Source organism: Mustela nivalis (assembly GCF_964662115.1).
Source record: "Mustela nivalis genome assembly, chromosome: 6".
NCBI lineage: Eukaryota > Metazoa > Chordata > Mammalia > Carnivora > Mustelidae > Mustela > Mustela nivalis.
The window spans coordinates 105841450-105867175 of NC_139025.1; the positions used below are offsets into that span (position 1 = coordinate 105841450).

The 25726-nt window shown below is 40.9% G+C and overlaps 1 protein-coding gene across 2 annotated transcripts in view; it reads left to right on the forward strand.

Annotated features, from left to right (window-relative positions):
* The window catches only part of RORA (RAR related orphan receptor A), a 710090-nt gene that overhangs the window by 659145 nt on the left and 25219 nt on the right, over nt 1-25726 (forward strand). For both annotated transcript variants that reach the window (XM_082733763.1, XM_082733764.1), the window contains 2 exons: nt 7346-7431; nt 24282-24423. In XM_082733763.1, the coding sequence (XP_082589889.1) occupies nt 7346-7431; nt 24282-24423 (228 nt within the window). The remainder of the gene's footprint in view (nt 1-7345; nt 7432-24281; nt 24424-25726) is intronic.

A 25726-nucleotide genomic window follows, 5' to 3' on the forward strand; every position in this document is an offset into this window, starting at 1 on the left:
TATTCTCTTTGTGGAGGAGCCTGTTGTGGGTAGTGAGGGCACAGCGTCCTAATCCTTGCCAAGAATGATATGCCAAGCCTCCTAAAGCTTCCCATTTATATAAGTCTTTTCATCTTCAAAGAGCTTTGTGAGCATTCATTTACCACCACCTGCCTGGGAGGTAAGAATTATTCCCATTTTATAGACGGAGGAAGTGGAGGGTGTAAGTGACTTGCTTGAGGCCACCCAGCAAGTTGAGGGTCAGAGAGAGACTTGGAAGGATTGCCGACTCTACTTCTAGCTAAATCAGCCGCAGCTCTTTCTCTCTCGTGTCATTTCCCCTTGGGAGCCTCAGATCAATGCTAGCATAAATCTAAAGGCATCAGATAATCTAGAATAGGGAAGAGACACCAAGACTGTTTTATTTGTGGCTGCCTCCACCGCTGAAACTCTGGGAAATACAGACAGAGAGAAGCCGTTTCACCCTCCTGAGGTTCACTGTCTGCATCTGTAGAATGGGGATGGTAATACCCAGGGGCCTACTTCACAGCTGCTGGGAGCACCAAAATCAGAGCACACTGATGAGAACAAACACTTTAAAGTCTGTTACAGAACCTGCAAATATCAGACATTATTACCGTTGCCAGAAATGACCACAAGGCTGCTCTAGCGAAGGGTAGATAGGGCGTTTCTAATTAGATGGCTAATTGCTTTGGTGCTGTTCAGTGAGGACTAGGTACTGCTATGGAAGAATCCAAAATCAGTAGATGGAAAGACTGTATCAAGGAAACATACTAGTATTATAATTAGTCTATATTTAGTAGGCACAATGGCAGAACACGTTGATGGTTGGTTTGGATAGTGTGCAGCTGGAACTCGGCCCTCCCCACCCCCAAGGTTCATTGGTCATGCCTGTGTGGAATATAGCCATGCTGTACCCCGAGCCGTTCATCCAGGACAACTGAAGTTGCCAAACTGGTCAAAGCCCACAGCCTATTCCCCTCCCACCACTGAGATGTACGGAGAGGTGTCCGCAAATCCACCGGTGGCCCCGTCGCCTCCAGCAGCAGCCCTGAGAGAGTGGAGGGGAAAGCATTTTGCTCCCTGAGTTGTTCACCACTAGTATGCATAGCACCTTCGCACAGTATAAAGAAGGCACCGCCCTGGCAAGGATGGTTTGAAAATGAGATGCTTATCTGGACACACGAATTAGAATGAGGCTCCCTTACTCCAGGCTCTTCTAGCCACTCTGCAGCAGGACCAACAGCCAGGTGAATTTCAGCCCCTACTTTTGTCCACTTAGCGGGGCCCCGTTGGGCAGGGCAGAGCGTCCTGAGAACCAGGAGGTGGCCAGACCCAGAGCGGCCAGAAAATTCTAGAAGCTGGGAGCTTTGAAAGCCACTCCAGGTAAGCAGGTGAAGCCTCTGCCACTCTCCCCCAGCTGGCCTTGACATGCAGGCCCGGCCGCCATTCAGGCAGCTGCAGAAGCCTTTAATACCCCAGCAGTTTTAAACTGGGGATAAAATAAAGTGACTAATCCATAAAGGACTCAAGCCATTTTACTGAAAATAAAATCAAATGCCTTGGGGTTTTTCTTTTTAATCTTTATTGGTTTTTCTGCTTACAAAAGTAATACATGCTGGTTGTAAAAAAAAAAAAATTCAAACATTGGAGGAATATGTAACATAGCAAATGAAAAGCCTTCCATAGTTTCAGCCTCCAGAAGAGAGACTGTCAACAGATTGGTATAAAAGATAGTTGGTTTTGGGTTTTGTGTTCTGTTTTTTTTTTTTTTCTTTTTTTGTTTGTTTTTTGGTTTTTGGTTTTTTTAGCAGTAGTTCTCGACTGTTTTTGCAAGACACACAAAATTGTGTAACATTCATCTGTGTCACATACTCTCATGGGTGTACCCAAGGTTTGGCCATTTCCTGGCAAGCCAGCAAATGTAACCCCGCCCTATTCAGTCCAATTCAAGAAAGTGTATGGTTATGCAAGTGAGCTAAAGTGAAAGAAATTATTGGGGTAACCATAGGTCCCTATTAGTTTATTTTTTATATGAGCCAATAAAAATTTTAATTTTTTTTTTACTATTGTTAGTAACATTCCTTGGGACACATAACACAACTGATTGCAGTGTACTGCTGGGCTGTGGCAGTTAAGGGCCAATGTCGTAAAGGATTGCTACGGTAGCTGGTATGAACTGCCCATCATATTATTCAGAGGATAAGCAGCTTTTCTCTATCCCCACTTTGGAAAGGGCTTAAAGTCTGGAGAAGAGAATTTCATTTCGCTATACGGCAGGATTTCTTATCAACAATAACAATAATAATAACTACTATTTATTGAGTGCCAAATATTTCTAACAACTGTGTGATGTGCATATATAGATAGCGAGAGAATACATATATAAAATAATCATTTCTGTGTGACATCATTTATACATTGTATCTCTGAATCTTCGGATATTAAACTGAAGCTCAGAGAAGTTAAGTCATCTGCCCAGCCTTAAAAATTGTTAAACCTTGGCGTCAGTTGTCTTACGGTCAAAAACTCTACTTGGAATCTTATAAAATGGAGAAGAACGGTCTAGAAGGTTGATGATTACTTACAGTTATAAAGTACTAGTAAGTAATGTAACTCCCAGAAGGATATCTTGACATCAGTTCTGAGTAGTTATGTAAGTTTAACCAAATTATTTGTGCTGTGTCATTTGCATCCTCGGTTGTTGGTCGTATACTAATAGCAGTTTGTTCCTGATACAGTTATTGGAGCAATTTAGCTTGGCTGTGAATTATGGTGGGAAAGGGGGAAAAACTGTGGAGTTAAACAAAAAGACAAAATGTCTCCAAATCCCAGTCTTACCTCTTCCTAGCTCTCTGCCATCGGGCAAGTTGTTCAGCCTCTCTGAGTTTCCATTTTCTCTTCTGAAAAATGCAGGTAATGATGATTATGGTAACTCCCCCCTCGTAGGATACTGGAGGAATGGATATAATGCCTTGCACATTATAAGCCCCAATACATGTTGCATATTATTGGTTATCATAAATCCATTAGATTACCATGCCATCACCTTTCACCCGTAGAATGGGTACAACTCTCGGACAATCATACTTTTTAATTCTGTGGGAAATGGGTATTTTTCTCTGGACCAAGATTATCTCCCAAAAAAAGGTTCTGAGGAGCATATGAGGTATCCAGAATGCCATTGTCCATGTTCTCGTCCTTTTTATATAAAAAAATCCAACCTTCTGCAGAAGTACAGTGCTAAATGACAGCCCAGCCCAAGGACCACTTTGGCTAATTAGCACACTTGCATTCCAGGATTTCCTGACTCCCCGCTGCCACTTGTTGTCAGCTCCTTGAAACTGCAGAGATTTGCCTCTGCAGGTGTGGAGAGCGTGCTTGAATCACTGAGGGTGCATGAGAGAGCAAATTATTTAGGCAATAGAGCTGAAAATGTGGGCAAATTAGAATTTTTCATAGCAAGATTGTGCATTGTTAAGCCAATTCATGATTATATGTGTGTGTCTTGCTTCAGATATTCTGCTACACAATAAACCTCTTTGCTGCGATGAATATGTATGTGGACTAATTTAATCAATATACTTGTGACAGTAGTGGTGTCTGACAGAACTCATCCTTTGAAATGCTGGCTGAGTTAATGTGTGCAGTATATATATGGGCCAAGACTCATAATTTGTGTTAAAAGACGAGTATTTTGAAAAGAAACAACACTGCCTGTTAGAAAATGAAAAAGCCTGAGGGATAGGAAGCAAAGGGCAAAGGGATTTTTGTCCTTTTCCCTCTTATTGGTCGAAAAACTCAAATTTAAGGAACTAAACTGCTTTCTTTTTGAAAAAAATACTGATGGGCATTTTGTGGTTGTTGTTCTCCTTGATATATTTGAATTCTGTAAATTGACGAAAAGGTGGAGGGAAGTGGCTTTTATGCATTGTTGGATTAAATGGAAGGTTGAGTTAAGTGCCCGGGTCCAATCTGCAAATGTTTGCTTTCTGGAAATATCAACACATGTGATCAGATCACATTCAGAGAGTTTGCTTTTTGGAGCAGGTGGATTTTAATCATTTCCTAAAGAGCCCTTGCAACTCAGATTGTCTTCTGAGATAAGAGAGCCAACCCAGAGGGTAAGCTAGTCTAGTTTAATCTGACCATTCAGAATACTTGAACTTTGCTGTGAAGATCCCCCCATCACCTTACCATGAGATTCCTAGTGAAGCTTTTCTAATTCCCATTCTTTGGCCAACTTTGTCCACCGGAATGAAACACAAACACGGTGGGGGTCAAAGGTCGAGGCTCATGGCCCCTGCTTGAAAATACAGATCAATCTACAGTGAATCCATTCATATTAAGCATCTTACCCGCCATAAATCTTGGGAAATAAGTCTCAGCTTGAGTGCCCTCCAGATGCTAGGACCCTGGGAACTGAAGGAAGGTGAAGTTTAGGAGCCTGACTCAGGCCAGCAGCCCTATCAATGCAGCAGTTGACACCAAACTCTGGGTCTGTGCTATCATTACCCTCCTGCCTTCCCTTCCATTACCACCTCCCGCCCTCGCAGCCAGGCCATGAGTCATTCCAAGGGCAGAAGTGCCAGGCTATGATCCCAGGGCCACCGCCATCATGAACAGACCCCTCCATGCCAGATCTCCATATCACTTGTAGGATCACAGCAGTCATTGGCAGGCATTTTGGTCCTGCCTTAAACATTACCATTTCATTTCTCATGCATAATCCACTAGGAGCCCAGGCAGAATGAACAGCAATACATTATTCTCTATTCAATCCAGATAGTTTTACTCAGTGTTCCCAATATGGTCTGTCCAGGGCCTTCATAACTTATAAAGAGCTAAATAAATAGATGTGCTTGATCTCTCCGTTGTTAAGCTGGAAGGAAGGTAACTCTTGAAAGGTCTGGAGCTCAGCACTGAGGCTGCTTTAATTGCCTCACATCGTTTTGATGCCTGCTTAAACTACAGGGTTTAGCCTAGTTTGTTTGTGTCTGATTTCTGTGATTACGGCTTGAGGTAAGACATAAGCAGAAGCAGCTCAGTGTTGGTCTTTTTATTTCACATATAAATTTTGTTTAATAAGTGGTCCAAGTACTTTATGTTGCCTAATTATTCTATTCCTTAGGGCTGGGGGTGGGAGAGGCTGGTTCTCATTACAGACTAGTTAATTCCTGTGGGAAAATCCAGGCCATCACTCTCAGCTGATAGCACCTTTCAGAATGTCTATACCACCGCGTGGCTTTTGTGTCTCAAAAATGTTGGACGTAACTCTGTCTAAAGCTACAGACAATATGTGACACAAAACTTAGCCTTGACTCCATTAAAAGTATCAGAAGGGGGCTATCAGTGTGAAGCATCATTAGAGTTCAGATTTCATAAAGAATTTCCTTGAAGCAATCAAACAAGACACTAAGATGAGGCGGACTTAGAAATTACCATTTTTGTTTAATGCGACCTTACCACACGTTGGGCTGTGGAGCTCAGAATAGACATTATACAAAGACACCATTATTGATGTATTAGAAGGCTTACCCATTATAGAAAATATATTGGATGTGAAATTTTAAGCAGTCTCTAACTGGTCATTGAAGCTCACTATGTCAACACAAAAAGTGACTGATGTGAGGGGCTCCTGGGTGGCACAGTCGGTTAAGCTTCTGACTCTTGGTTTCAGCTCAGGTTCATAAAATGTAGCCCCCTGTCAGGCTTCGCGCTCAATGTAGAGTCTGTTTAAGATCCTCTCTCCCTTCTCCCTCTCTCTGCCCCTACCCGCCGCCTCCAAACCCGCTCACTCTCTCTTTCTCCCCTAACTCTCTATAATAAGTAAATAAATCTTTAAAAAAATGATAGGCATGAAAAGGGACTCTCCATCTGGAATAGCTTGTACTCCCTAAAAAGTCATCACAGTACTTGTACTAGTCCCCTGGAAAGGAAGTCAGCAGGTACACATAGTTTATAATGAGGCTAAATCCAGTAATTTAATGTATACCGTTTCTGAGTATTAAATGGAAACGTCACATCAAATCCAGAGTAAGTGGTTGTGGAGATTATTCCAGGATATGGGATTATACTGGAAGGAAGAGCGGGCTGTATGCATGTGTGTGTTACTCACAAGATGCAACATATTCCTTGGATACATCATTGCATTGTGTAAGGCATGGGGCTAGGTAGGAGCTGTATGAAAATGAAGTACACTTAACGCTCTTAAAATTGTGTTTGTGTGTGTGATATAGTAATCTGACATGATAGCCATAGTGAAAACTGTGGAAAATAAAATTTAGTGTAATGGGATATTCTGGGTACACTGGTGAACATTGCCACCCTCCGTATACAAAAGGCGAAAGATTTATGCGATCTGAAGAGAAACCAGAGTATTACACCCTCCGTATACAGCTCAAGATCGGTCTTCTTTATTTCACATATAAGTCGTATTTAATAAGTGGGCCAAGAACTTCATTTTGTCTAATTATTGCTGAGGTTATTTTTTTTAATCCTTACTTATGTCCTTTCCAACCAGCTGTGCTCAAGGTATATTGTGTTTGCTTAGAAATGTGCTTTGTCATATTTGAGAACTTCGGAGTGATAGCTATTAGACATTGGGTGGTCTTCCAACATGAGGCATCTTCAAGTGATCCGTTGGTTAGAAACATATGCACACTGTACCGGGCAATCAGTCTCCAACATAAAGAACTGAGAAACTACATTTACTATTCGTTAGGATTCACCATTATTAAATTCAGATAGGATATTAACTTTATGGTTGAAAGGTTTTGATCGTCCACAAATGGACTGATTTTTAACACATGCCAACTACATTAATTAAAAAAGATGATTAAGGCATTCTTAACTTGCCGGCATATGTAACTTATTAATATTTTGAATTGAATCATTTTCCTAAGTAGTCTTGACTTTCTGGAGTGTGTATTTTTTTCCCTACCGGTGGAGCTATAATGCGCAGCCAAGACAGATTTATGACCTTTTAAAAATAATGATGGAAAATGAGATCGGAGGAAACATTTTAGTATCTGCTTTGCTCTGAGGCCTAAACTGCGAGCTCTCCAGTTCTTGAAGGCTTTGAAATGCTGATTCCAGTCTTCTTGTGGGTTCTTAAACACCTTCTCAAATGACCCATTTTAATAACCCGAAAGCTATTATATAACGAGCAGCCATAATTTAGTCCAGGGCTCTAGGGGGACCCTCACAGTTCAGCAATGAATAGTTAATGCAGTATAATGTTTAGCAGGTTATTAGTTTTCACTATACAAATGCTGATCAGGGAACGCTTTTATAAGGTGTTTAAAAGAAAATGTAATTAACTGGTTGCGTGCTTCTGTTGCAGCTCAAATTGAAATTATTCCTTGCAAGATCTGTGGAGACAAATCATCAGGAATCCATTATGGTGTCATTACATGTGAAGGCTGCAAGGTAAGCCTTTTTAATTGTTGTTGTTGTTTCTATTAATGTTAGAATGTGTCTTTGTGATGTGACTTCTCCTGTGTCTGAAAATTCAACTCCTCGGCATTTTGAGTGATGAGAGATGACAGGACAGAATAAATATTTTGGTGTTAAATTACAATTAAGCAAGTCATATATATTTTTATGTCTTCCGTCAAAATAACAGGAGGCTAGAGAAAAGTATTGGAGCATTGCTCGTTTGTCATTTCCAAACCTACAATTGATAGAACTGATAAACCATCCCTTTGGTTATCTTTTTAAAAAAGAAATGACTCTGGATTTCTGTAGTGTCCATGTTAAAAGCTTTATAGGAAGGCATTTCCAGTGGTTTAATCGGAATGTGATTGAAAGTCTTATTATTGGCCCACATATGTTGATACATCTGGCCAAATTATGGCAAAGCCATTGGAAAGAACTGGGTTCTGGTCTTAGTGTCATCCCGTACCCCTCTTGTTGTGGGCTTGTCTTAATGTTTTAGTGACTCAGTTTCTTCATCTATAATGTGGGCATAACACATGTTCTTCCTACCTCTTAGAACTATTCCAAGGATAGAATGAAAAACTGTGAATGAAAGTTCCTTACAAACTGAAAAGTGCTGTTTCAACCTAAATATTTTCTTTCTTATTGCTGTTGTTACTGTTTTAATTATTACTGATGCCGATCGAGGGCAATGTGTTATAGCACATGCATAATTTGAGAATCGGAATAGAGATGTTTATCCTAATCATTCAAGACCTCCAAACCCAGATTGCCTCTGTTATTCAAATCTCAATTTATTAAGATTTAAATCCTCCTGCTTATATTGGAAGGGCCTTGAGACAGCTTACAGGATAAAACAGTGCAAAATAAATAGGCGAGAAGCTATTTAAACATGCAGGCGGCCTCTGAGACAACTGATTGCCACTGAACTAGGCTTGAATTAGCCCTAAGGCATTTTGAGGCTGCGGCAAAAGAAATAAAAATAAAAATAAATAAAATCCATGCATTTGGTTAGCTTTCCTTCAGTGAAATTAGAAAATGTCACGTCACAAAATACAAAATCACCCTCAGACCCAAATAACTACTGAGAGACTTCAGGGAAGTTTGCCTCGTAATTTCCTTAAGTCTTTGTTTTACTGTTAACTCAGCATCACATGTGCTGCTTTGTACACGTACAGATGTTTCATACTGATCCCATCTTGGGGACACTTGGGTTTTCTACATACCTCTAAACATACTTTTTTTTCATCACCTGCCTTTTAGAAATAGGGGACTTGCTACTGAAAGGGGATTTTTTTAAAGATTTTATTTATTTATTTGTCAGAGAGACAGAGCACAAAGCAGGGGGAGTGACAGGCAGAGGGAGAAGCAGGCTCCTTGCAGAGCAAGGAGCAGATGTGGGGCTTGATCCCCGGACCCTTGGGAACATGACCTGAGCTGAAAGCAGTTTCTTAACCTACTGAGCCACCCAGGCATCTCTGAAAGGGGATTTTGAATTGTTCCTCTTTATAGCAACCCTCAGGGCCTCAGGTTCTAGATTACCAAGAGAAAAACAAAATGATGTACTTTTACTTCTCAGCTTACCCTCCCTCAAAATTAATCAATTAAGTAAATAATAGTAAAAAAAAAAAATGAAATCAGCTGCCTGGCTTATCCCATCTGGGGACAAACTGTCATCCCGTTGACTTTCAGAGTTACTTCTGTTGATGTGACTGGGCACCTCTCCCCCCTCACCCTCACCCAGACCTCCTTGTCCAGGTGCAGGATGGCACAGCCTGTCCTGGTGAAGCAGGTACAGACACCAGGGCCCCCTAGCAACTTGGAAGTTCTGAGCAAACTTGACTCTGTGCGTTGTATCTCATCTAGTTAAGCTCTTCCGCGGACCGGGTTCTTGGCATTAATCAGGTGACCTTTCATTCTGCCGCAAGAAACTGGCCACTCTCTCTGAAGCTTTTAGGAATGCCACGTGTGATTTTAGGTACCAACTAAAGTGAGCACCTCAGGTTGGCGTCTGAGGCAGGGCCAGGGTAGGGGTGAGGGCTGCTTTGTGTGAAATAACGCAACAGTGCAGAAGATTCATGAAAAACATGCTGTTCAGTCAAAATGGGACCGTCTGAGAACCACTGGGCTTACATAGGCAGGAACAATGCATGTTTTCTTTTTATCCCCAATACTTATTTATGATGAAAATTAAAGCCATAAGAAAACAAAGGGGAGGTGGCATTTTATCATTGTCATTTTTCTAGATTCCTTCCCCTGATCTTGTACAGTCCCGATGCTGAAGTGTATTATGGTTATCTGTGGTTCTGTTCTTCTGTCCTATTGACTTTGTACAACAGAAATCACCAAAACAAACAATTAAAACTTAATCTTATTAACAGACTAGGCCTAGGCCCAGTCTGGGACCTGTACAGTGGTATGTGTTTATATTTGATGCATATAGTATTTGCTGTACAATTATAGTTTCCCTCTGCTGTAATTAATATTTTTACTTCTGGCTGTGGTGAAGTCAAGAGACTTCTGCTTTTGCCGGTGATGTTAATGATTTATCATGCTCTAACCAGGTGAGGGTGGTTATGGCATCATAAATTATAAATAATTTATCTCTGTGATAGGATCAGTAGACATACAGAAAATTTCTAATTATGTGTATAAATACATACCTAATGAAAAGAAGAGAAAGTCACTCAGTCATTTCCAAGTTCATCGTTTTGTGAATGTATTTTAAATTGCATTTTAAAGTCAACCACCTGAAATCCTAAGAAACCAAAGAACCTATTTAGTTGCTGAAATGATTATTTATTTTACCACATATTTGCTCAGGTAAGCATTGCACATAAGCCTCAAGAATGATGCAAGTTTGGTAGCTCTTTTCTCTGGTTCCTGGGTGTTCCCAGCCTACTCTCTCCAAGTCCCCTTTGCTTCCCTGTAGAGAGACAATATTGTGGCATGCTTACGCTCTGAATTTGGAACCAGACTGCTTGGGTTTGAAGCCCAGTTCTGGTTTACCACCATGAGCATCTACCCAACCTCTCTGTGCCTCTGTTTTCCCCATCTGTAAAATGAGGATATACACTTAGTTACTTCCCAGTTAAGTAACGCACCGAGAAAAGTGCCAGGCATACAGCAGTCATTCAGTAACTGTTGGCTGCTGTTAGAATCATTGCTAGCCAAATTCCGTACACTTGAGTCATGCTGTACTAGTTAGATATCATTTCCAGAACATGTATGGGTCCAGTATTGATTTTTTTGTGTGACCATTTGCTATTTGTTATGTAGACTCTGCTATTAAAAACAAAAATATGAGCACCCCCTTGGGGCCAGGCACTATATAAGCACTGTAAGTGCTTATATCCAGAAGACCTGACCATGTCAAGCAGTTTATGGTGTAGTTGTAGAGATGAGGTCTGCACAGGGGCAATGCAAGAACTAAATCCTAGGTTTAATAAACCAGAAGAAATTTTTTAAAAGGGAGGGGATGGTTCAGAAAGAGATCCATGCATTTAAGGTCAATTAAATTTTGACGAAGATGCCAGTTGAATTCAATGAAGAAAAGATGGGTCATTTCAAATAATATTTCTGGAACAATTGGACAGTCATATGAAAAAAAATTAACTTCACATTTATACCTCTCACTGAAGGCAAATATTAACTTAAAGAATGTCCTAAGCATAAAACATGACTCTATAATATTTCTACAGGAAATCATATATTTTTGTAACAGTAGACGTACAAATATTGCTCAGACCACACACTGAAGTCCTTACCTTATTTTTAAAAAGAACAAATTGGGGTTAATAGAAATTAAAAACTTGTACCTTTCAAAAGATATCATCAGGAAAATGAAAAGGCAAGCCATAAACTGAAAGAAATAAAAGAAAAAACCAAGAAATTTAAAAATAAACGGACAAAAATAGTAAAAAGATACAGTAACTTGAACAATCTCTTCACAAAAGCTGGACAAGGAACGTGTGAACACGTGGCTATATTCTCAACATCTTTAGTCATTAGGGAAATGTAAATAAAACTGCAGTTTAAATATCATGCATTTAAGGCATAAAATGCATTAACCTGCTTTTAAATTCCATGACCTGTTCATTTGAAAAGCTAAAATTAAAATAGAACAAAACAAGAAGAAGAGCAAAACCACTGCCTAGAACAAACATCATGATGATGCGGAGAGACTGGCAAATCTTGCAGTCTCCTACATGACTTGAGGGTCTGTGACATGGTACAGAGCCCCTTTGAAAAAAGATGGAACTATGGTCAGCTATCAACCTAACATATGACCTAACAACCCATCCTAGGCGTTTCCCCAAAAGAAACAAAAGCACCTCTCGTAGAAAGACTTTCAGATGAATATTCATAATGGCCATAAACTGGAAAGAATCCAAATGCCCATCAGCCGATAAATGGGTAAAAGAGCAAGAGCCACAGAAAGGAGTGGTGCTTAGCAGTAAGAGAAGAGGTATGGTACGTGTACAGGACAACATTACCGTGAATGAAAGAAGCCAGAAACAAAAGAATAGTTACTGTATGATTGCATTTCTGTGTCATTCTAGAAGAAGCAAAAATTTTAAATTTTAAATCTGTAATGGCAGACAGCAGATGTGGTAACCTGGAACCGAGGTAAGGAATGATTGCTAAGAAAAAGACACTTTTTTGTGGCTTGTGGCAATGTTCCACCTTGATCATGGTGGTAGTTCCACAGGTGTACATATTGTCAAAATTCATCAAGGTGAACTCGTCACAATGGTGCATTTTTGTATTTAATTTATGCCTCAATGAAGTGTATTTAAAACATATATATATATATATATAAAGAACTAAACCCTGAACTAAAGCTACAGTCTATGGTGTGGCACAAAGAGCACATACCCATGAAGCAGCAAGAACCTGGAGGTGAGGAAGTCTTGGTTGTCTTTTAGGGACAACATATAACCCCGGTTGACTGGAACAAGGGGTCACTTTCTGTGGATTGTGGGAAATAAGGAAGGGTATGCCATTGCCAATTTTTTAAAGGCTCTATTATACCAAGGTTTTTGTTAGAAAGGTACTTTACTTGTTCTTTTCTTCTTCTTTTTTTTTTAAGATTATTTATTTGAGAGAGAGAGAGAGAGAGAGGAAAAAATTTGCATGTGAGCATGAGGGAAGTAGGTAGGGGCAGAGAAAGTCTTAAGCAGACTTCATGCTGGGCAGAGTCCTCCTGGGGCTTGATCCCACAAGCTTGAGTTTGTAACCTGGGCCAAGAGTCAGAAGCTTAACCAACTGAGTCATCCAGGAGCCCCTACTTGTTCTTTTGAAATAATGAGGGAACAGTGTACCAGCTTTGGTCATCCCTTGAATATTGCATTTCAGAAAAACCTAAAATCCAGGCCTGCAGGAGCTTAGGTCGGTCACTAAAGTTGTTTCTGAGCTCTTAGAACAGAATTTAGTCTCAGCCCTGGGTGAGCAGTAGGAGAGAGGGTGGGGTAAGCTGAGGCAGGCCTGCCGGGGAGGAGGGGCCAGGCCAAGGAATGGGCAGAAAGAGGAATAGGCCAGAAATAAAACAAGAGGCTGTAGATGTTAGGGTTGAGCTTCAGTCTTCAAAGTGGATAAAAATGCTGAAGAGTTTATAGAAAAATGACACCAGTTGAGGTTTCCTTTGAGAAATGGTCCTGTTTCTCATTTTCACTTCCATTCCTGGCTTCATCATTAGATACAGTGACTGCTCATGATGATGATGAAAAATTTATCTCACAATAGAAACAGGTTTTTTTATGTATATCCTTTAGATGTTTTGGATCTATAATTTCAATTTTAATTTTTTTTCAAAGATTATTTATTTATTCAACAGACAGAGACCACAGGTAGGCAGAGAGGCAGGCAGAGAGAGGGAAAAGCAGACTTCCCGCTATGCAGAGACCCTGACGTGGGGCTCCATCCCAGGACCCTGAGATCATGACCTGAGCCGAAGGCAGAGGCTTAACCCACTGAGCCACCCAGGTACCCCTCAATCATAATTTTTAAAATATAATATACAATCTAGTATTAGGGTTGATAGGATTGATTTCTGATACATTTAAGAACTTTTGCTCTTGGGGTGCCTGGGTGGCTCAGAGGGTTGAAGCCTCTGCCTTCAGCTCAGGTAGTGATCTCAGGGTCCTGGGATCGAGCCCCACATCGGGCTCTCTGCTCAATGGGAAGCCTGCTTCCTCCATTCTCTCTCTGCCTGCCTGTCTGCCTACTTGTGATCTCTGTCTAATAAACAAATAAAATCTTAAAAAAAAAAACAAAAAACCCTTTTCTCCTGATAGGGTAAGAACAGAGTAGCATTCGTTGTCAAATACTTACTCATCAGTTAATACACTTAAGGCGATGTCTTAGGCAAAGTTACCTTTTCCACCCAATGAAGGGAGAATTTGGAGTAGTTTCTTTTGCTATATATTGTATATTGTATATTAACTATACACGAGCCTCTTAAGTATAGAGAGCAGACGGGGTTGCTAGAGGGGAGGTGGGTGGGGGGATGGGCTAACTGGGTGACAGGCATTAAGGAGGGCACTTGAGGTAGTGGGTGTTATACGCAACTGACTGAATCACTGATGAATCGTAAATTCTGCCCCTGAAACTAATGATACACTATATGTTAACTAAATTGAATTTAAATAAAAACAAAAAGTAGAGGGGAATATGCTGTCTGAGATTAACCATGAAAAGCCTTGGGGCTCCTGAGTGGCTCAGTTTTAAGCCTCTGCCTTCAGCTCAGATCCTGATCCCAAGATTCTGGGATCGAGCCCTGCATCATGCTGCCTGCTCAGTGGGGAGCCTGCTTCTCCCTCTCCCACTCCCCCCTGCTTGTGTTCCCTCTCTTGCTGTGTCTCTGTCAAATACATTTTAAAAGCAACAACAATAAAAAGCCTTTTCAAAGATATCCAGAATGCAAAATTGGTACTTTATCCCCCCCCTCTTTTTTTCCTGAAAGAGTTAAGGCAGTTTCTGGAGTCTGTATGTATTAGGCCAAAAAGAAATGCCCATAAATATTCCATTTAGGCTCAAATTGGTTTTTAGAGGATTCTAATATTTTTATTTCAGTTGGGAAATGTCACTAGCTTTGGACCCATTTTATCTGCATTTCACATTGATATATTCATGTCCAACATCTTTATTTTAATGTTTTATAACCCCTGGCCCCAATATTAGAGCTAGCCATTCAATACGAAAATTAGATGTGGCTGTTACTGCATCCTGTGACATCAGAGTTTCAGTGCCATTATATACCAGGTGATGAGAAAAATACTTCGTTTCATTCCCTCTTCCAATTCTGTGATGAGATGCACAAGTAGTAGAGTGTATGAAACCCCAACGTACATCAAGATGATTTGGATTTTTTTTTTTCCTGTATTTTCTCTTGCTTTGTTTTGGTCATAACCATGTCCCAGTAACTGCTGTCCTTCCTCAGCTCATAGACAATGCTGGGCTTATGGCCTTGTTGTCAGTAGGGCTCTAATATAGTATCTGGCTCGGGGCAGGGCTCCTCATATTTACCTGGGGATCACTGCTGTGGAATGTGTTCATTTGGATTGAGTCTGAGTGTGGCAGATCACAGGACGGCAAAGCAGACATCTACACTTACCAAATATGACACACCAGGTCAGCTTTAATCAGAGATCATTTGCACATACAATTCTACAGGGAGGCCAGTCATTATTGAAGGGGAGAGTAGTTCAGGAGATCTATGATTCCATGATTTATTGCTGCCAGCTGTACGAATGTAGAGCCGTACCAGCTAAACTTTTGCGAATGAGCTTGCCTCTTCTTTCTGAAAGAACAAATCCCGTTCTTCATTTACTTCCTTGAGGACTATGATTGCTGCTCCCCACCCCTTTTTAATTCTATCATTTCCTCTGCTTCTTCCTGTCTCTTGATTTTAATCTATTCATGCCCTCTCCTTATCCCTCAGTAAAATTAAATTGACAGTTATTTTCTTACTTAACTTTAAATACTTAAATATCCAAAGATATTTCTTCTTCCTCCCCCCCACCCCATGTTTCTGAATATTCTCAACAGAAAGTTCCCCAGAGAAATAAATTTGTAACAGTTCGTCGTTTACAGAAGGGATTCTCTGCTGTGAGAGGGAGACGTACACCCACAACAGTCTCCCCAAATTCCAGTTTTTTAGTTGTATTGGAAAATACAATAATTCAGGCAGGCATAGGAACATTCATAATAAATCACAGAGTTATGAATAAATCTTGGTTGTCAAAAGCAAATGTGTAGCCGTTCCAAAGCGTCTGCCATTAGAATTCAGCAAGGCAGCTGTCAGCTGTTTTCTTGTAATTAAACAGCCAATGAACAGCTAATTAAGACATATGTGTATACAGAAGTGGAAGTGGGTATGTTAATGAACTGTAGGAATCAATTCATTAAGTGAAAATTGTCAAAAGACCAAACATCAGATCAGCATTTCAGCCTCTGCCTTACTGAGAAGGAGCCCCAAACAGGAGGGGAGCCCCCAGCCAGAGAGAAGACCCTCTGAGCACCTTTCCAACCACACCCATAGTTCTCTGTCCAGCCAACCCACATTTCTGGGCAAAACTACTAATAACACCAATAGGAAATGCCATGTATATTTCAAAGCTTTCTTATTAAGTAGATCCAGCAAATGAAAATATTTTCCTACCCGTATATAAACGTGGTATTTGATACTCTATGAAGTGCCACCTCCTTCTCCTATGTCTAAACCATTATATGGAACTTTGACTACAGAGCTGAAAAATGGGACTTCGGGGCTTGTTTGGTTTTGCTGTTTATCTTGTTCTGTTCAGTCTGCCCTATGTGTTTGTCTTGATGCTTTTGGGGGCCTATATTAAGAAGTCTGTGGCATTTGGAATAAGGTGCATCTAGGGTTCAGTGATTCAAATCCTGCCTCCTCCCCTTATGTGCTGTGTGACTTTGGAAACATGGCTTAACCTCTCTGTACTTGAAATTTCTCTTATAAAACAGAGAAATACTTGCTTTGCAAGGTTGATGTGAACTGCAGATCAGTAATATTTGGCAAGTGTCCTACATGGTGCCTGGTATTGAATAGGTATTCAGCATATGATTGTCACCACAGTTTTTAATTAGTACTGTCATTTTTCCCTCTGGTCATTCATTCAGCAAGCATTTGTTGATTTCTGTAAGTATTGGATTAGCTCCTGGAAACAAAGAAACAAAGCAATCAGTAAGGGAGACCTGGCCATACGGGTGCACATGGGATGGGCCCCCCAACCAGCCTCGGGAGGGGCAAAGTCAGAGAAAGTGATTATCTCTGTGAATCCTGAAAAGAAGGGAGAGCTTCTGGAAGTGGGGGTAGAGTGGGAGAGTTGAGGGGTTGCCCTTGGAGGAACCGTGAACACAGCAGTTCACGCATGGCCAGAGTGTGTCTTTGAGTAGAGGACTAAATGTAGGAGAGAGTTGCCTGGACAGGTGGTTGTAGCCTGGTCATCAGTAGGGAGCCGCTGAGGGCTAAGAAGCAAGAAAGTGACCCGATCAGGTTGATGTTTGAGAAAAGGTCTCCAGTAAATTCGTGAAAATGGATTGGAGGGGATGTGAATGGAAGCAGGGAGACCAGTTGGGGGACTGTATAGTAACCAACTTGGGCGATGGTAGGCATATGAACTTGCAATAAAGATGGAGAAGAGCAGTAGGATTTGAGAACTAGGGAAGATGGCAAGAAACAGCCTAATATGGTGACTGCACGGGTGCACGAGGGGAGGCGGAAGGGATGAAGTGAAGCCTATCGTTCTGCCTTGAATAATTAGGATGAAGTCAGTCTTTTGACTGAGCAAGCAAACACCAGAGGAGACGAGGCCAGGAAGTGGGCAGTAGGCTGGGATGTGTTCTGTTTTGGAATGAAGATAAAACTGGAGAATGTGTGTGTCTGTGTGTGCTGGGGGGAGGGGTGTTGGTGACAGGACTATAGAAAGTCAAACCACCACTTTGGGTAGAGACCCATCTGAAGTGGGGAGGATTCTTTCAGACAGCCTGATGGGTACCCGGGGAAGGCTGTGCTCAGTCCAGTCACGTGCTGGTCAGTTTTCAACAACTGAGTTTAGAAAACAGTGTCTATCAGTATGTACATAACTTCAATGTATTTGTCACTGATGTAATGTCACACAATTCACAAATAGTAAAATCTGCAATATCCGAACCTATAAACGTCATATAGACAAGTGATTCTCGCTAAGTGCTCTCAGTAATTTCTGCTGAACTCCTACATCTGTACCTGTGGTTGCATTTGATGAAAGACTGTGGTGCCACCATGAATGTTGATATTTTCATTTACGTTAATGAGTAAGAGGAAAGTGAAATAAGGAAGATGTGTTTCAGAACTTCACTCATTCACCAGTGATGACATGAACAACCTCTTTGCTAAATCAGATAATAGTTTCTAAATACTAGAAGAATATTTCCTCACATTTGTTGTGCTGTTCACAAAGCGATGGCTACAGATATTACATACTTCTACCTTTAACCCACATTATTGTTTTCCTTATCATTTTTTAAATCTAGACCATAAGTGGCATAATAAATCAACTCCCAGTTTGTAGCTTTTGGCAGTTTCTATGGTACAGATACTTCCAGCACATGGTCAATTTCAGGCCTCCCAACATGACCCCTCATTAAATGCAGAGTAGGGAAGACATAGCACACCATTGTGTAGAATTCCCACTGTCCAGATGTAACTGATGTAAATATCCTCAGGAACATGGATAAGACCAAATAATAAAATAATAATAAGTTAATTTTTAATAATAGTTATGTTTAACAATTGGTTCATGAAACTCCTGAAAAAAATTTTTTTTAAGATTTTATTTATTTATTTGACAGAGTTGACAAGTAGGCAGAGAGGCAGGCAGAGAGAAAGGAAGGGAAGCAGGCTCCCTGCTGAGCAGAGAGCCTGATGCAGGGTTCGATCCCAGGATCCTGGGACCATGGCCTGAGCTGAAGGCAGAGGCTTTAACGCGCTGGGCCACCCAGGCGCCCCAAAACTCCTGAATTTTTAATACTCACCTCTTGCAATCTGGAATGAGCATTTTCCCGTAAGCCATGGCCTCAGTCCCAGTCCTGGAGAACTCCAAACTAGTAAGAGTGAGGAACAATCATAGAGTAAAATCAAAAGTTAGGCATTAGAAGTTTCCAGGGGACGAAGGCAGGAATTAGAAATAAAAGTCAATGAAAGGCACTTTGGTGAAAGACTAAGGGAGGAAACATTGGAGAGTTCTCTTGCAGTCTGTGGAAATCGATATAGATGGTATGTATGAGGAAGTCAGGATTGTGTGATGTCACTTCTCTTGGCCCAACACTTCAGAAGAGATACTTAAGTGAGAGGGGACTGTACTTAAAACGAGGACACTGGACTTTGAGTGTCAGCACTTATACTTAACCAGGCATGGGCTTTAAGTCACTAACCGTTCTGAGCTTCATTTTTGTTATCTACAAATTAAGAATACTAGAGTCGATCTGTGCTTCTTAATATGGGGAGGGCAGGGCAGTCTTCAGGAAGCTTTGTTAAAATATTTATCATACAAATTGATATGCTTTTTTTTTTTTCGGCCTGCAAAAATGGCGCCTTCATATTGTTCAAACTGTATGTATGTTCAGGACTATATTCCCCAGAGGTTCTGGATCAGTCTATTTCAGGTATATTTTTTTAAAGCTTCCTGGATGATTCTGATGCACCATCTGTTTGAGAACCTTTGAACCTGATAATCTGTCAACTCCTTCCAGTTCTAAAGGCTGCTGGTATTATTCTAATGAACCATTTGCAGTAACTGCATGTTGGTATAGCACCACTAGGTGGTGGTAGTGTGCCACTGTCCCACCAGGTTCTACTACCCTGAAATTTATCATGGTGGCTTTCTGCTCAAGCCCACCATGTTCACAAGGGCCCATCTCCATGTATTTTGACATCCATAGAAAGTGAACTTTTAAGAAAGCCAAAGAAGTAATTCATTAGCTCATCTTTTGGCAGTAAAACCCCAAAACTGTGAACTTAATATTTTTTCTAGCTAACTTATAGCTTCATTAGTTTCTCTCTTTATACATACCTCTTCAGCTCTACCCCAAACTCCAGTGCACTGGTTTGTGCTGTCCCTGCCCTCTATGTGGCCTCATACTCCCCAAGCCCTAGAACTTCTGTCTCAGCTCACGCATTTCTCACTGGGACCCTTTCCAGGATTGCTCCTTATCAGTAGAGATCCCGCTTCTACATTCATGTATATATTTCTACCTTTAGGTGGGAAGATACTGACCATATTTTCTACCTTTCTTCCTCTTCCTTCTTGCTCTCCTAATCCTCCTCCCTCTTATGTGTTCTTTAGCTTTAAATATTTTAGTTAACTTCCCAAATCCTTAAGCCCCTGAGAAATCTCCAGGAATGCTGAAATGAAGAGAAAGAACAAAAGAGAAAGAGAGAGAGAGAAAGAGAAGGAAGACCAAGCCCTCAGTCTGTCTGAAATGTAAGGTTCAGGGTTTATCTGAGTCATGCAGGCTTAACTTCTCTCTCCTTCATAGCTCTTACCTTATAACCCTACTTGACCCATCCCACATGGTATGTGATAGCTCTCCTCCTGGGCATGACTCTGTTGCCTCAGTCCAAAAGCAGGATCCCTTCTCTGGCTCTTGGCCACTCCCAGAACTTTCAGCAGCCACTTGCTCTGCTGACTCAGTGTAGAATAAATGGTGTTGTGAAGAGCAAGGTGTGTATGTTTGCTCTCCTACTTTTCCCAAATGCTTCAGAGCTGAACCATCTAAAGAAGTATAGTTCTCTTCCGAGCTGATAGCTTGAAGACTTAATTTCAGCCTCAGTGCTCAAAGCCCATGTGGAATGTTTCGTGGATTTGTCTTGCAATGGCATAATTGCATAATGGCATAATTACTCAGACACCTCTCATGATAGAGGTCTTTAGTGACGTAGTGTCCTTGACCTAAGTTTGTTGTTGTTGGTGGTGGTGGTACTGGTATTTTATTTGTTTTCCAAATGACTCCAAATAATTTAGAAATAAATAAGGTGAATAAAAGGAGACCTAATGCTATGGTCAGAAATGAGGGAAAATGAGGAGTTCATGAGACTTTTTTTCCGGGGACTCCAACCGACATCAGGCCATAGAAGGAGTAATCTGGAAAATGCCTGGGCAGGGGTTGTTAGTCCTGCCAACAGGGCTAACCTGAAGGAAAACAGCACTTTCAGAGTAGATCAGTTCTGCTACTTTATTCATACCTGTCTCTGCCTAATTTAACGGTTGCCCTCTCTGAGAATAACCAAGTGGGAATCCTTTTGACATGCAAGGGCAAAATAAAAAGGATAAAAGTGTGTGTTCTAGAATTAAACCACATGAATTCATATCCTGCCTTTACTCTCTGCTAGAGGTGGGGCTCTGCGAAAGTTGCTGTACCGAAAACCAAGGAGATGGTAGTGCCTTCCTCACACTGCCCTCGTCAGAATTATGGAATGTCATCCACATAAAGCACAGGGTGCCTGGCACATAATAAGCACTGTTTTAACGATACTTAAGATTTGTTTGAATCGGGTAGGTAGGACACACAGACACACAAATATCACGAAGGAAGAAGGCTTCATACTCACAAGTCCCTAGAAACAGGAGGGGCCACAGTGGAAAGTAGCAGGCTCAGTCAGGAAGTAGAAGGGAGAATGCATGGAGACTTCGTTGTGATTTCCCATAGGAAGGAATGGGCAAGGAAGGGTAAGCAGGTTTAAGATTGGCTAGATTTAGACAGCTCTGGTCTCTAGGGGCCGCCCTGGCTGTCTGGTATCTGGTCCTGGAATAAAATGGGTGGGGCAGTAGTGGCCCAGAGTTTGAGAACTTCATCGAGGAGGTGGTTGGGTATAGGGGCTCTGGATTGGTTGGTTTGTCTATGAAAAGTGTGCTTCCAGACAAGTTGCTTGTGATCTCTAGGAATTAGCTAGTCCTGGGAAATGTAATCTCTTTTGGGTCTTATGGCCCCAAGATGTCAAAGCATCAAAAATATGGAATAAAAATATATGATTAACACAAGCACTAATTAAAATTTCTCTATGAGGGCGCCTGGGTGGCTCAGTGAGTTAAAGCCTCTGCCTTCGGCTCGGGTCATGATTCCAGGGTCCTGGGATCAAGCCCCACATCGGGCTCTCTGCTCAGCAGGGAGCTTGCTTCCTCCTCTCTCTCTGCCTGCCTCTCTGCCTACTCTCTCTCTCTGTCAAATAAATAAAATCTTAAAAAAAAAAAAATTTCTCTATCATCATCATCATCATACCTTCTCAGCATTCCCTGGTAATAGAGCAAAGTGATGGTTTTATATGGCTTCTGCGCCATTGTTCTGGAACTCATTATTAATGGTTGATGTTAATTGGAGTTTGATAAGTAGAAACTAAAAAGTAGCATCTTTTTTGTTAATGGCCCAACCATTATTCAAGAGCTGTAGCTAGTTCCGGATTTCATATTTTTGAAGGAAGTGGAGAAACCAGAGAGGATTCTGAGAAGAAATTCTTAATGGGGGGAAGAGCCAAGGAGGAAAGGTGACAGATGCTGTGATTTGATCTATAGGTGAGGGATCAGGAGATAGCGTGCCAGTCCGTGAGTACTGCTTCCCTTCAGATAAGAAGAGATCATTCAGACATTCTCCATATTTGATGATCATAGAACAAAATGCAGCAGGTTCATTGTGAAGCAAGCACAGCCTCAGCTAAAGGAAAAGCAAGTAATTCCTGATCCTAGGCACCTGTAGTGACAGCAAACATGGAGGGTCTGAAGAAAGGTAGAGTCTCAAGGAATAGACACCTTTCACCTTTGACAGAGATTATGTATCTCAGACAAACTGAATACCTAGACCCTTGACCTCTTGTATCTCTTTCTAAGGATTATCTGCCTCTGTTACCATTTTTATTTTCTTGAATTCTCTTCATTAAGCTCCAAAGAAAGCTTTACTTCTTCTCACTTCCTTTTTGTAGAGGAGAAAAAAACCACACCAAACAAACAAGAAAGCCCACAGTGTTAGATATTTTGAGAAAAGTAAGATTGCTTCACAGAAGAGGCCAGACTTAATACAAGGGAGATTCAAAGCACATCAGACAGTCTGAGACCCTGGACCCCCAGCCCTGTCCATGTTTAGGTTAGTGAGTAGTTTGGCAGATAGCCAAGAGTGGGTGATAGGTCAGTGCCCTGCCCCCTCCCATTCTAGTCTGGCTTCCAAAACAAAGAGGTAGGAACTGATATCCTATCCATCTTAGCCATTGACTTAGCCCACAGTCACCAACTCTTCACAAAAGAAAGCAGATCTAGTAGATTGCTTTTCCCGTGTAGTTCACGTACCTTTCAACGTATATACTATAGAAATATCAGAAAGCACAGATAAACAGATCCCTTATTTTATCACCTTTTAATATCAATAATTGTATTTCTGAAATACCATTTTTACTGGTTTCTGAGTATATGGATATCCACTATAACTCTTGCAACTCACTAATGTAGGACATTTAGCATCTTTCTAAATTTCTTATATTTCAGACTGCACTTATGATGAACATCCTTGTAGATAAGCTTTTATACCATTCTTAATATTCCTTTAAAATATATTCCCTAAAGGATAATTATTGATTCAATAAATAGACATATTTCTAAGGATTTTGATACAACGGCCAAGTTGACCTCCAGAAAAATCTTTCGGTGAAAAAGTACCTTTGTCAGTATGCCTGCTACTCTGTCAGTTCTTTAGGATTTTACTTCTCCCCTCTCCACTGGTGTTGCCTTTATTGAGGTCATGTATCTTGACCATTAAGGATTTGAAGATATATAGATATAGATATATCTAGGATCTAGCCCAGAGTTGGACTCCATGCTCAGCAGGGAGCCTGCTTGAGATTCTCTTCCCCTTCCTTCTCCCCCTCGCCCATTGACTCATGCTCACTCAGTCTCTCTCTCAAATAAATAAATAAATCTTTATTTATTTATTTATTTATTTGACAAAGAGAGAGAGACAGCAAGAGAGGGAACACAAGCAGAGGGGTAGGAGAGGAAAAAGCAGACTTCCTGCCAAGCAGGGAGCCCAACATGGGGCTGGATCCCAGGACCCTGGGATAATGACCTGAGCCAAAGGCAGACGCTTAACAACTGAGCCACCCAGGTGCCCCAGGAAATCTTAACTTAAAACAAACAAACAAAAAGGCAAGGAAATGGAACTCGAGGAACATGGGATTATATTTGTTAAAGACTATGACTCTGAACTCAAGGGTTGACGAGTATTCCCATTCTGATTTATCTGCCAAGATAATCCATCCAAGTGTCATTTAAGTTCTTGGGGCAGGAGAGTCTGTCTCAGGGAATGCAAGATGTGTGGAGTGTGGTAGACAGAGTTCAGTGGGCTAGGAGAGATAACCCAGGCTATCAGGATTGCAGCCATCATGAGTTATACTGAGGCAGGATTTTCCATACCTCTGGACATTCCAGAGAAATGTTTTGTTTATTCCACTAAAAATATTTTGGAGATAAAGATTAAAGATAAGTGCCTTTGTACCAATCTATCAAGCACATGGTTTGCTTAGCAGAAGTCAAGAACAGGGCCTAATCACACAGGCAGCCATCTGTTGGATTTAAAGAAAGTTTCACATGTGTAAGGGATAGAGGATTAGGCTCTAGAGATCAGTTTTGCCCAAGAAAAATAAGTGGCTTTAATGTCATTAGTGGCCTCCTGGATAATCTGCCATAACTTTTTAATTCTCCATTAAACATTAATGCCGTTCAGTGCTTAGTGTACTGCCTTTAGTATCATACAGCTCACACTGACACTAACCTGTTTTATATTTTATAACTGAATCACAGGGCTTTTTCAGGAGAAGTCAGCAGAGCAATGCCACCTACTCCTGTCCTCGTCAGAAGAACTGTTTGATTGATCGAACCAGTAGAAACCGCTGCCAACACTGTCGATTACAGAAATGCCTTGCCGTAGGGATGTCTCGAGATGGTGAGCACTCGTAGTTTGAGTTGTACAGTAGCATGGGCTTGTGAAAGTGCCTTCTGAGCCCTGGACCCAGATCTGCCCCTCCCCCACTCTACCTCACCTCTGGAGGCCTTGTGGAACCCATAACAGTCACTTCCTGCACTGGAGCCCGCTGGGGTTGGGGGTGGCATGGCAGAGAAGCACCTGTGTGGTCAGAACACCTTCCTATTTTAGACGTTTAAGATGTTACAGGTTGATGAATTGATTGAAGGGACATGTCATCTGATGGCCTTAATAAATATACCTCTTACAGACATTGTCCCCAGTAAGAAACACAAGCCAGAGCTAACTGTTAAGGCTAATTATTAGTGCTTTACACTAACTAGTAAAGCTTATTGGCAGTTGGAATGAATTAGTTTTTATGTTAACTGGATAGTTTGAATCACAAATCAAAATCACGTATTTAGGGGGTTTCTTTAAATTTTTTATTACGTTATTCAATTTTAATTCCAGTGTAGTTAACATACAGTGTTATATTAATTTCAGGTATACAATACAGTGTGGTGACATTTCCATACACTCCTTAAAGCCCACTGACTATTTCAGCCATCTCCCAGCCCTCCTCCTCTCTGATATGCTTTATTTTAAAAGGGTACCCTCAATTAAAGTTATTATTTCCTTCTCCGACAAGAATATTGTTTACTTAGGGCAAACTTCGGAATACACAGTTCTATAGGATATATGTAGGACATTCCATCCGAGAAAAATAGAATATACATTTTCCTCAAGTACACGCAGACAAATCCCCTGGTTAAGTCATATAAAAGGAGACATAACGAATATCACAAATTGAAATCACACTAAGCATATTTTCCAACTATAATGGTAAAAACTAAAGATCAACAACAAAACAAAGCTGGGAAATCCACAATGTATACATTAAATAATTAATATGTAAAAACTATACAACAACAGTACTGTACAAGCAGTGGACCAGACAAGAAATCAAATGGCAAATCAAAATATGTCTCAAAACAAAAGAGAAAGTCCCATACTTGTACATACAGAATGTGTGAAAACAGTGCAAATCATGGCTCAAAGACAAATGTTCTTTTCCTTAAAAGAAGCTATTTAAAGAAATAGAGGCCATCTATCGTGCAATTGCCAAACATTTCAAGATCTTCCTGGAAAACTATCTTAAGTGCGTGGAATAATCAACACCAGATTTCAAGAGAGTTACTCTTATACAAGGAAACTGGGCAGAAAGTATAGTGGGTACATTTTAGGACTTTTACGAACATACATGCTGGCTCTCTTAAGAGATCCC